Source organism: Corticium candelabrum, chromosome 3 (genome assembly GCF_963422355.1).
Source record: "Corticium candelabrum chromosome 3, ooCorCand1.1, whole genome shotgun sequence".
NCBI classification, from domain to species: domain Eukaryota; kingdom Metazoa; phylum Porifera; class Homoscleromorpha; order Homosclerophorida; family Plakinidae; genus Corticium; species Corticium candelabrum.
This window is the reverse complement of record NC_085087.1, coordinates 912,417-925,520: the sequence shown is the minus strand read 5'-3', so window position 1 is coordinate 925,520 and position 13,104 is coordinate 912,417. Positions and strand designations below refer to the sequence as shown.

Sequence of the window (13,104 nt, the reverse complement as noted above, 5' to 3'; positions counted from 1 at the left end):
ACATTAGAAAGTTGGAAAAGGAACGACAAAAGAAAGCAAAGGAGCTGGTAAGTTGATCTTATTATTGTCTGACCTAGCTATAAGAGATTTAGAGCATTAGGGCATGTCTTCACTTGCTCCAGTCACTGTCTAAACTAGTTTAATTAACTTAAAACATGTTTGAAAAAGAAGCATCTCTACCTATGTTTGATAGTCTGGAAACTTTACACTCACCGAGACTTGTTAACTAGGTATTATATGGAGAAGTTATGGATGGCAGCGTATGAGAGAGCGTTGGAGTGCAGTGCTAAAATTGTAGAAAAAACAGAGCAAAATGAAAGTGAAATGAGTCAGGATCTATTTTTACCCTGGCACACATTTCATCACAAGACAGTTAAACTTGTTTGCTTGAGCTAACTACATATGAACCAGGTTTAGCAAAAGCTGTTTGAATTTAGTGTTAAACAAAGTTAAAGCATTTTATTGGAGACATGACCAAATTGTAAACATTTTAGGCTTAAAAAAAATTTTATTTTGTCTTCAAGAGGATATTAACTAAAAATCCATAATGCAATGAACCCGGGCAAAGAACTAGATCTGTAACGCCATATATTCTACTTTGAGGTAATCAATCTCAGAACGGGATATCATTGAATGGGATGTTAAAGACCCGGATATATGCAAAAATATTGTGCCTTTTTTGACGTCCTGGCGATAAACGACACGCTCCATGCATGTTGTCGGTGGAGATGTGATGAGCCATTCCAGAGAAATTCAAACAACTGGACGCGGGTTCAATTGGCATAAACATGTCACAGATCACAATCTGTTAAGATGGAGTTTATTTAGCACATGTTCCCAATGATGCACGTTTGCTCTAGTCGCCGTAAGAAACTTGCCCAAGCATAGTTTTATGCATTATACAGTTTCTAAGAAATTGAGAAACGTTACCCGTTTTCGGTGTTGTTTTCGACATTTCTAGCGAGTTTCTTTTTTGTAGAAGGTGCCATGAAGACGTCAATGGAATGTGATGTATGACAACAAACGTCAAAATGTAATTTATGTGGGACATGAACAAAGACCTAGTTCGACAGTCACTTTGTGTCGTCACTTCAAAGATGTTGCTGCCATTGCAGGAACAGGTGTATCAAACGGGGCTGATATTTGATGTGCATACATGGGCAAACGTAGGGAGGCATAATTTTCAAGGACCCTGATATACGTAAAGAATATCTTGCTTTTTTATCAACGTCGCTTGCAATAGCGACATGCTGCACACATACCGTCCAACGCCAGGAACAGGCAGTTTAAATTTGGTGGAGATCCGATGTGCCGTTACAGAGATATTATAACTAATCAACTGTGCAACTCTACTTACTCCAAACGTGAGCTGCATGACCAGACTTTAGTTGACAACTGCTCTTAAGTTCTAGCTTTCAATTGGTCACACATGGACAACTGTCATCCTAATTTGTTTGCTAGTAATTGAAGCTGTGTTTACACTGTAGCCTTGTTTCCACAGGTATGAGCCTATATACCGAAAACAACAATAGTATTGTTGCAAAGAATTATAAATTAGTGGCTAGTTTCCTTTTAACTCTATCTAAAATTGTACAAAGTGACTGTCTTTTCTTGTGACCACAAATTCTATATATAGTCTGTAGTTGTCAAAGTATAGTAATGACAGTTATCACATATGGGACATAAATATCATTCTTGTTTATGCAGTGTTAGGTTCCCATATAGGACGTGGTAAGTGCAAACGTGACTTACACTGTTCTAGTAAGAACTCTTTTATGAACATTTGGCAGTTCTGGTTAGTGGTTTGTCCATTGTTCGTGGTTGCCACGTACAACCAAACACAAATACTGTTTCACACCAAGGGTGTGGCACATTTTTTAGTTAACAGACATAAGGCTGGTTTACAGTATCTACGTGCCAGACACCTGTCACCCATCGTCTGGCTGTGTTCACAATTAGCAGCATTTTCCATATTTCATCTTCACGTGACAAATCAGAATGCGCATTCATGATGAAGAAATTCTGTATTTGTGTCTGCTATGAGAAAAAGAGAGAAAACTTTTGTTTGTTTACACTGCAATTGTGGTGGGCAATTGCATGATTTTGCTTGTTGCTAATTGGGTGACACGTCTGCATCACTTCTTGCTACCAGTCAGACCGTATTAAAGAGAATCAGTTCTACCTGTCTGGCTGCCGCTCTGCCATAGTATGATACAGTGTGGTGTGGCACCTTGTAATGAGTGACGAGCCAATGGCAGAGGCCTTAACGTAAATAGAGCAATGACTTTCTCATTAGCTGGATTATATGTACCTTCACTCGTCACTCACTATACATGACATGACTGAATACTCTCAACAATTCTTCACACATGGTCTACTGACTGTGGCCAAGCAGAGTCACAGTAGCTTGCTGTTCGTCAACTTTGACTTTTGCAAGTGAGCAATTGCGCATCATAAGTTCAAGGTGTCATACATTGCTCAGCTGGATTTGTGTAGCAATTTCCAGGAGCAGTACAAGCAGCAATGATCATGTCAAGGTCTTCAGCAGTGAACAGTAAAATGCAAGCCAACTGTACGTGGTCAGAAAGTTGTTTGATGGTCAGACTTGCCATTACTGTAAACAAAGAGCACTTGGTTCCTAGTCTAAGTAAGGTAATCAATTGTTCAACATACTATAGTACTCAACTCTATGCAGTGGCATACTGGATTTGTTGGCTGTAGGTAGAACATTGTTCTTTACGATGACATGGAGCTGCCCTTGATAAACAAGATCCACCAGTCGTCTTAAGTATGTCACATTCTGACACCACTGATGGTATTAATTAATGATCCATGAGAAGCTTGAAGATAATAGTAGGCTCAATTGTCCAGCTGGTCATCTTCCCCCAGTAGGAGAAAGACTGGCTGGAGACATGATTGTCACAAAACAGCCTGAGTTCCAATGTGTCAAGAGATATCCAGAGATTTTCACTTCATGCTCTGCTGTAGAATAGGCAGTACAAGATGCTGTCATCCCCAATGGGCAAGTCGTCAATGAAGATGAGTCTGATCAAATGATTAGATAACCAAGCCAGGAGACCACTGACGAAGTTCTTGCACTCAAACTTTCTTGTCATGTCTGCGTTTAACCTCACGTGTGTACTGAATTGTTTCTCTGCATACAATGGCAAGAGACTGGAAAGTTACAAACTATGATGTGCAAACTGTGCAGGAAATGTATAGGGTTATCACTTTGAAGTTGGCAGTGTACAGTAGATATATCTTTACATAACATGAGCGTGGTTCATGTGGGTATGGTTTTAAAGATGATGGTTGTACTACTCTTTTCTAAAATCCTGGCCAGTCACTTCTGCTGTCTTCAGAGTCAGAATGAATACTTGTGTGTGAAAGTTTTAGAATCTTGATGCTACCTGTATGTGCCTTCTTGTCACTCATGCTGATTGCTTTGCCACAACTTGCTCTAACAATGTAACTCTTTTTTTCCACACTTATGGCAAGCTTTGTTCTTATGCCAATATTTGTCAGATGCATGACCAGATCTTTCACATTCATAACACGGGGACTTGTCTGACTTGGTGGCAGGGTTTTTATGGAGCACTTGCTGGACTGCTGTTTGCTGTATTGCTATTGTATTTATGGTGTTCTCTGGTGTAGACCCATCTCTTTGGGAAATTGTGCAAGTGAGTAGCCGGTTTGTCTGCAGTTTCCATTCATGTTGTGATCTTCATAATCATTCTTTCGTAATGCCAATTAAGATTTGACCAGTAGCTTTTTTGTGTTGCCACGTTTGTAATACTTGAGACAAACTAATCTCTAGATGTTCATCTAGGCCATCACCAAATTCATAGTGTTTAGACATCTAGTGCACTGCTGCCATATACTCAGAATAACAGCTTGTAAGCCTTTCAGCTATTGCTAGCAGCTTAGCAACTTTCACCTTACATAGAGTTTGGTCAGTTGCTCATACGTCTGGGTAGCTGGCTTTTCCCCAGCTGCCATCAAAAGAGGTAATAGCTTTGAATTTCCAGTGACTTCTAAGAAACGTCCTGCATGCTTTCCATTTTCTTATTCAAATAAGAAAGCAAAAGCCATGCAGGGGCAACAGTTACGTAGTAACAGCAACAATAACTGCATTATTACAATACCCATATATGTCAACAGTGTGCGTAAACAATGCACACTACATGAAGCTTTACCATCAACTAGTAATTTAATTCACTCTTGCCTGATTTAGTCTCGATTTTTAAATATGTTTATTATTTGGCTGTTTTGTTGGTGGCTTTAGGATCTATTGTCACAGTCTCTAACTCCCAAGAGGAAGAGGAAGAAGGCACTTAGTGAAATGAGAAGGTTTGATTTTCTGTCACTTTTTTGGTGAACTGTGTGTTTTGCTGTTTTAATAATGTTTTTTGATACCTGATAATAGTTTCATTGATTCAATGTTGGCATTATCAAAGTGCATGGCCAGTAAGTCTTTTGTAGCTTGAATACTTAACTCTTGCTATCTGTTTGGCGGGAAGATGATCTCATATGGTTCTTTGGTGTCAGCATCTTTGCTTTCCATCTAATGATGGGGACTAATTGGCTTAAAGTTAGTTAATAGCTATTGAGGACAGATAAGGGCGAATAGGTCAGTGATTGTGAGAACAACGGCATCCATTTTATACACTGTTGCATAGTTTGGTTTGCATCTAGTTCAGCTATTGCTAACATTTTAGCACTATTTTGAGGAGAACTGATGCCGACTTGTCGTTCTTTGCTCATGACGTGTAGAAACAGTGAACAGCTAGAAGTGCGACATCACAAGCATACAAATTTCACGACAATCTGTTCACCATTTCTACACATCATGAGTAGAGAACGGTAGGTCAGCACCGCTTTTCCTCAAAGTTGTGCAAAAGTGTTGGCTACAGCTGAACTAGAGGCACACTAGACTGGGCAATGGTGTACAAGATAAATACCATTGTTCCTACAATCACTGACATATTTGCCTTTATCTGTCATCAATAGCTTATTAATTGACCATTAGTCTCCATCGTTAGATGTGGAGCAGAACAAAAGGAACCATACCAGACTGTCTCCCCACCAAAGAGATAATGAGAAAGGAGTCGTCTGACTCTGAGAAACTGCATGATCACCATATCTTTTTGTTCTGCTCATGCAAGGCAATTTTACTACTGATGAGGTTACTTGCATCACTGGCTATGTGTATGCATTTTTAGTTTTGAGGTGTTGTACTTTGGACTTGACAAAGATGAATAGTTTGTATTCTATAAATGATGGAAAAAGTAGGATACTGATATAGGGTTCCGTAACAATTACTGAATGCCTACCATTATTAAACTGCTGTTCTTGCTAACCTGAGCATGCTTTCTAATGTACTATACATTATTGGATAGGCATATTCTTACCAACACAACATACTGGAAACGACTCTTTGCAACCTATTTTCATGATGCTACAGCTATTTGTCTGCACTGTACAGCGAGTGGATGCGCCAATGACTGGGGGAAAAGACACTAATATTGAACGTCCACGTCTGTTTGATGATAGACTCGACCCAGTCTCTCTCCGCCCTCGTCATTTTCCGGATTGTCAATCCTCGGCGGAGGGAGACTGGTTTCAGACTGCCTACTGACGTCACTAAGTGCACTAAGTGCTTGCCACTAGTGCACTCTTTAACAGTATTTACAACGACGCAGAGTTTATCAGACGTATATTGTTCCAATAAACAGCTCCCGGGTGCCGACAATTTCTGCATAATGTAAACCAAGCAGTGAACACTACATTGTTAGCTAATTTAGCACTGTCAAAGACCTTGCATGCATGCAGGCACTGCTTACACTTCAAATGCAACTCATGAACTGCCTCTCGGTTGCTTCTTGTTTAAACCATTGCTGTTGTTTGCTGGAGAGCTATCCATGCAACAATTGGTATATAGTTCAAGCAAGCAGGAAGTTAGTGGTGTCCTCTAGAGACGATCTCAGTCGTTACACGTGATTCAAGGTCAATGATCTCACCAGACTTCATTGTTCTAGCAACAGGCGAGTAGCTGTAGTTATTCTACTAGTCTGACATGAACAAGCACCATGGAATGGGACAAAACCGCTCAAGAAGACCACTTATCCATTTGCCTCACAGATATCAGAGAGTGGTGAGCTAGTTTCAGCATCCAAGTTCTTTCGAATCTTTACTTGTGACAATACACAGGTTCACAGAAAACTACGAGACAGATAGCATTTCAGTCATGGACATTAAGGAAGACATAAATGGTCTACTGCAAAGTCAGAGCAGGTCAATGATGGCACAAACAGCTATTGGTAAATTTAGTAAGAGACGTGTTTGGCCTCAACTTCCAAAGAAAAAATCAAAGTCAGAAACGTTTATAAATATTTTGGCTGAAAGAGAAAGGTGCCATCCAGAAGCCAGGACAGTCATCTGGTAGATGAAACCTTCCAAGATGTATCTCAGAGTCAAGTCAACCTTGCAAGCTCAATTACTAGAAACAGCAAACAGCCAATTGCCAGCGTCTACAAGCAGATTAGGGAGTTCACCAAATTATAGTTCAGCAGCAGGAAGCTGATCTGCTATGAGAAATACAGAAGCTGAAGTCAGAACAAGAGCATGGCCAAGCAGTGCAGCAAGAACTTCATCAACTACTGAAATAAATCCAACAAGATCAGTCAGAACTTGAACAGCAACTGAGGGACAGCCATCAAAACAATTACAGCTACAAAGGCAAGAGGAAGAGAGACAAGGACAGGTGACAGCATACAAAGACAACTAGCTGACAGCCATCAGCAAACCTCATCTTTACAGAAACAGCTGCAAGTAATGCACCAAGAAGTTGCTATGATTTTGGAACAGCTGTATCTTTCAACACAACAGGCAAAGATACAAATAGCACAACTCCAGCAGCAGCTAGAAGAAAGCTTTCATAAAACAATTATCTGCCGTAGCAGCAGCTCCACCAGAGCAGAAGCTGACGACAGAGAAAGACGTATACCCACAACTGCAGGAAGACCTATCGTTGCACTGGAAACCATCAGAGACCAACTGGATGCTGAGTTAGTTAGTCTCAGACAGGTACAAGGTTCTTTAACAGCTATTGCTATTGACCAATCTGACAAAGGCTCTTACATGAAGACTTTTTGTTCAAGGTCTTGCAACAACAGTTATCCCAAAGTGCGCCTCACTTTACGAACTTATTTTTGAAGATTTGTCAATCAATTGATCCCATGGCAACAACCAGATGTAGGGTTCAAGACATCCACAGCCTAACTGCTGTATGTGTCCTTGCACACAAAGACAGTGAGTCAGTCAATGGCTATCAGTTGCTTATTGGTTTGATGCTAGTTGTGCAAGCAGTTGGCAAACAGGTCATCACAGATCTCAACCATCTTGGAGTCAGTATTTCATACAGTGAGCTGCTTTGAACAATGGAGGACACAGCTAAGGCAATTGATTCCAGCACAGATCTCCAATTTGGTGTGTAGGTTGTAGCCTTATGATAATGCCAACATCCACAAAAAGGATTTGCACATGAACGAACAGGCAGGCATGATGAGTCGTGGGATTTAACAACAAGAATAGCAGTCAAAGTAGTTCACCCACTTTTACAGGAACTTCTTGCAACAGCTGTTTCTCCACAAGGTTGACGGTCAGATTTGGACCCTCATGCTCTGCTCCCAGATTCGAATGTTGATGAGTTCTTTTTTGAGGAAAGTGATACATCAAAAGCGTGATTGTCAAAATGTTCAAATGTTGTCATCAGCTGTCTCCAAGTAGTAATCCTCGCCATAAAAACAACCCGTAAGATCAGTGATACATTCAATGCCACTAGTGGAACTTGACTGTAGCTTAATTGACAACAATGTCACCATCCTTGCTGACTTCCAAAGTCGGCTAGACATTGATGGCTATATATAGCAATGTGTCACTAGTGACCAAGCTACCTGTGTCACCATCAGAGGAACACGAAGAAGATGGGTTGCATTCAATCCAGTTCATAGGCTAAGTTGGGCCTAGGAGAGCCCAGGGAACTTCATTTCCTCTGGGAATGCCTGAAGGTGATATGTCTGCTCTTCTAGGACACACCTGATAACCCCTCCTCATTATCACATCTGCACAGCATTGTCCACAGATCAAGTGTTATACCAGATGCTAAATGATTTTAACAAGCAGAATAATTTCTTGAGCATGCATCGTAGACATGGCAGTAGAGCACCATAACTTGGTGATCACAAATGTGTTGAGAGCTTCTAGCAGCAAAATCACCAGTCACCATCTAAGGGTTATCAATCTTGCAGTACAACTGCTGCATAATGCCGTTACTGTTTGTGATCATTTCCTTTCTGTTCTGGTCATCATACCTGTGCAACATCCAACTCAGGTGTCATGCTCATGGTAACAAGCCTCAGGCAGCACTAAGTCACCAGCAAACAACCAGGAAGGAATCTGCCTTTACAAAAACCATTCACTAACCCTATGAGTAAAGGCTATCATAAAGCTGTTACCAAACAGTGGATAACAAAGTTTCTGCATAAACCTGAACTAGAACTTGACCAAGAACATTAGCTGCAAGAAAATCATGAAGTGGCTGAAATGCCAGAAGAAGGACTGCTAACATATTATGTCATGTGACCATTTATTTTATTAGTTTAATTAGAAACCAATGCTGTGAATTGTTGCCACCTCCACTGATAATATGGTGTTGAGTAATTAGTCTCACGAGAGTACTATGCTAAACCTCACCAGCCAACACAAAAAACACAAAGCTTTACGCTCTTTCGAGGACTGTTCAGAAATTAGAGTTACAAAGTAGATTGTTTTCGTTGTGATGAGCGAAAACCTTGCTTCATGAACATTGTAGCTTCACTATCTAGCGGTAGCGAATGCACTTTGTACGTGCTCCTGTTGTCTATTGGCTACCATTCACTTCGTACTGACCAGCTAGAGACATCTCTGTCAATTCTGGCTGGAGAAGACGTCCTTGTCATGATGTCCACTGCAGAGACACTAATGACCTTGCACCTTGCGTGGCGACAACAATTGCTAATAACCGTCTAATTGTTAAGGTAATTGGCACTCAATTCATTCTAATAGGATTCTATGCATGCCTTTGTAACAACATTTTTTCGTCTCGCGTTGCAGTTTTGACCAATCAACACACCGAAAACCTACCACGTGAAGACCTAGTTCTTCACATGTCATAATATGTTACCAGTTCTTCTCCTGGCAAGTGGAACAAAAAGCACGTGCCAAAACACGTGGAGCGTGCCCGAGGAGGAGGAGGACTGGGTACGAGTCTAAGATGATCTTCAGCTTTAATAATCAGTAACAGCTATCTAGGATCTCAGTCTGACAGACATTTACAAACCTAGCCAGATTTTAGCTGACACAGCTGTACACCATGTTAGTAGATGTAGTCATCACTGGATCAATTATACATATCTAGTGTATATAAAACTCAAATTGTGTGTGTGTGTGTGTGTGTGTGTGTGTGTGTGTGTGTGTGTGTGTGTGTGTATGTGTGTGTGTGTGTGTGTGTGTGTGTGTGTGTGTGTGTGTGCGTGTGTGCATGTGTGTGCGTGCGTGCGTGTGTTCACGATACACAGCCACGTCTCTGTCCGTTCGTAACTGCAATCGGCACGCGAAAGGGAAGGTTTTGCGTAAAAAAAATTATTAAATTATGCATTGGGTTTCCTCTTGAGAGGTCTACCCCGTGTAAAATTTCTTGATGAAGCAAATGCTACACATTCCAGTTTATTTGAACACACGCCCACACCAGTCCTGTGTAGACTGTATGTGTCATCGTCCTTCGCAAAGCTTAGAGCAATCAAATATTTCTTGCCGATGGAACTTACTCTTCTAGCCTTTTCATTTCTCTACAAATTCTGATTGCATTTGCACCAAATCCAACTTACACGTTTTCTGTACCAAGCGCTACACAGGGAGTTTGTTGATTTCTATCGAAAAAAGCGCTAAGACCAAGATTCGAATTCATTCAGTGCATCCTGGACCTCGCAACAAAGATTGCACGTGACATATCCACACACAATCAGACTGCGTCTTCCGTCAGAGCCCTACAGTATCCAGCCCGTACGAACTTGACCAAGAACATCAGCTGCAAGAAAATCATGAAGTAGCTGGAATGCTAGATGATCTTCAGCTCTAATAATCAGTAACAAGATCTCAGTCTGACAGACATGTATAAACCTGGCCAGAATGTAGCTGACACAGCTGTGCACCATGTTAGTAAATGTAGTCTTCACTGATCAATTACACATATGATCCCAAGTTACGTATGGCTGCCAGAACATGTCTTGTTGAGGCCTGTCTAACAGATCTCAAGCTGCTTGTATCATTACTAATACTGGAAGAGCAGCTGGATTTAGGTACACATCGCTAAGATGTTGAAAACCTTGGAACATAAGTCCTTATTTAAACTCAGCCGTTCAACATCCAGTTTACTACAAACTTTTTGACAGTTCTTAACGATTGTATCTATTAATCCAGTTGCGAGAGCACCATCTAATCTTCTGATCCTAGTTGAGGTGTCGCAACATATGTGCCGGAATTGAATAAGAGCTTGCCTTAAATTTACTTTCTGGTCAGCACAAATACGTTTAGTTCTGACTGGTTCTATACCATGAGGGACATGTACTGGCAGTGTGAAATTAGCACAAACATTCTTGGTACAACAGAGTCGCAAACTGAGCAGCACAAAGTGTTGTCTTCAGTGTGTTCATCAGACTGTAGTATGTCGTGCAGGATTTTCTGAAGCAAGACATTGCTGATATTAATGTTTCATTCCTTCATCACAGTCATTTATGTCCCCATCTCTGACAACAAGACTTACAAATCAAGTCAAAGTTGGACGACCTCCTTGACCAGACAACAGAGGAAAATTCTGAACCAGTGTGGGGTACCATATATGACAACATCTTTGATATCAGAGATGTTGACTCTCAAGCCAGATGCGCTAGTTGCAACTATCACCTTTTTTCTTCCATTCTTAGTATATTCATATTGTTGAGTTCGGCCCTTGTCTGTCATGGTTGCATGGTATTGCCTTACAGCACCTCTTGTTACTTCATTGCAACTCCTTACTAAATGAGAATAGAGATTGTACAGACTACCTTTGGAGAGCAGAAAATCAAAGTTTTAAGGACATCTTCAAGAGATGAAGCAGACGACAGCACGCAGGACAACAAGTAGAACACAGAGCTGAGAGACTTTAGGGAAAACTAACAGAATAGAAAAGATTAGGTCGATCTAGTGCTCCAGATATCAAGCAACAGGCTTCATTTAGACCCAAATGGGAAGTAATAAGAGCAACGACAGAAAGAGGGGCTGTTGCGGACAACAACATGACCGGAGCAGAGAAAGTTGATGGAAGCCACTGCAGCTCTTTGTAGGCTGGTCTGAAGTTGATCCCCACTCCTCTACCAGATGAGCCTCATTAATCACAAGTAGTCTATTGCTTGCAGTAGTTTGATGGCTTACTTGGTCTTCCATGAGCGATATAAGAGGGCTCAGTACTAAGGTTATTCCAGGCAGCAACAAAGTGGGAAGAACATAACACAAGAACTTCCTGCTTGATGTCTTTCATTTAATCGAAGACATTTTTGGGCCATGGTTGCTACAGCAGCCTCCACCTGCCCGAATCAGAACGTCTCAAATCTAAGTACATCACATAGAAGATGCGTTAGGCACCTCAGATCGTCTGACATAGCTTAAGTTCAAGAAACGCGCCAGAATGAGTAGATTGATCGGAGCACGCGCGGAAAGCGATAGGGCATTCTGAAACTACGACTTACTTTACTGCACAGAAGGTAGTAGAGCTAGGCTATCTTACTGAGATCTCCAACCAGACTGCCCTCTGCCTGCCTCATATCTCATATCTTACCACCGTCTCTAAGGTGCTTTCTGCCGATCTCTTGGCAATTGTGAAGTGCTCGTGCGTGATGCCACGTCCAACAAACTAAAGAAGGCAATTACCGTACTACGTGAAATGTGCTCAAGGCAGCTGGCATGCGATGTGCAATAATCGCAAGCATTTAGTGACGTTTGGTAGGCGGTGTGAAACCAGTCTGTCTCTGCCGAGGATTGACAATCCAGAGAATGACGAAGACGAAGAGAGACTGGGTTGAGTCTAAATGACCAAAAGATTTCTCTAACATGTGGCATATGAATTGCAAGCTTAGAGCTTCAGCTTTCAAATTTGTTGGTTCTTGTCTTGAACAGTTACTTGTTAGTGACAATATTGAGCAGCGGCGTGTCGTGGCATTGATGATCGAATGCATTATCTCTGCTCTTCTTGCCTTCCAAGTAGCTTGAATTCTGTCAAGCTGAGTAGAACGATTACATCCAATGTACATTTGTATGATGCTGTAGGAATCTCTTGCTGTGTTCCAATGTCAAGTAGGTCATGAAACTAGCAGTCTACGTCATTCAACGACTGCTTTTATATGTTTTCATGAACATCTAAAAGTACCAATGAAGGTAAGCAAGAGCAGTGACGAGTCAGACTGGCGACCTTTCTAGAAATAGAAAGATACGGGAATTGAAGTAAACCAGGTGAACTGTTTAGTATAAATTGATTCTCACACCTTGCAACTTAATTAGTGAAAGCACAAACCAACTCGTTCATTAGTTGCTAAAATATGGAGTGTAACTTGCATTATGCTAAAACTGACACAAACATTATGTGCCATGAGCTCATCTGCTGTTGCATGTGGATGGAGAGAAAAACAAGTCCAAATTCTAAGACATACCACTAGAGCAAGAAAACCCAAGTTCTTTATACCAACTTTCATTTACAATGTTGTCATGATAATGTCTGAAAATTATAATTAACTAAGTGCATGTGCATTACATAAGACAATCTAGCTAGAATGTTTGTGTCAGTATTAGCGTAAATGCAAGTTACACACACTCCAACATTTAGCGATGAAAAATGTGTTGGTTTGTACTTTCAAGGTGTGAGAATCAATTTATACAAAACAGTTAACTTCAATTCTCGTATGTTTCTATATATCTAGAATGGACACCAATCCGACCTGCCACCACTCTTGCTTACCTTCACTGTTACTTTTGGAC

General features: G+C 41.0%; 1 protein-coding gene across 1 annotated transcript in view; it reads left to right on the top strand.

The window, feature by feature from the left end:
• The window catches only part of LOC134177329 (uncharacterized), a 6,406-nt gene extending 1,989 nt beyond the window's left edge, over positions 1-4,417 (top strand). The window contains exons 5-6 of the mRNA XM_062644103.1: positions 1-47; positions 4,286-4,417. The exon at positions 1-47 is cut by the window's left edge and continues 40 nt beyond it. Coding sequence (XP_062500087.1) covers positions 1-47; positions 4,286-4,378 — 140 coding nt within the window. The 3' untranslated portion in view covers positions 4,379-4,417. The remainder of the gene's footprint in view (positions 48-4,285) is intronic.
• The last annotated feature ends 8,687 nt before the right edge of the window (positions 4,418-13,104 follow it).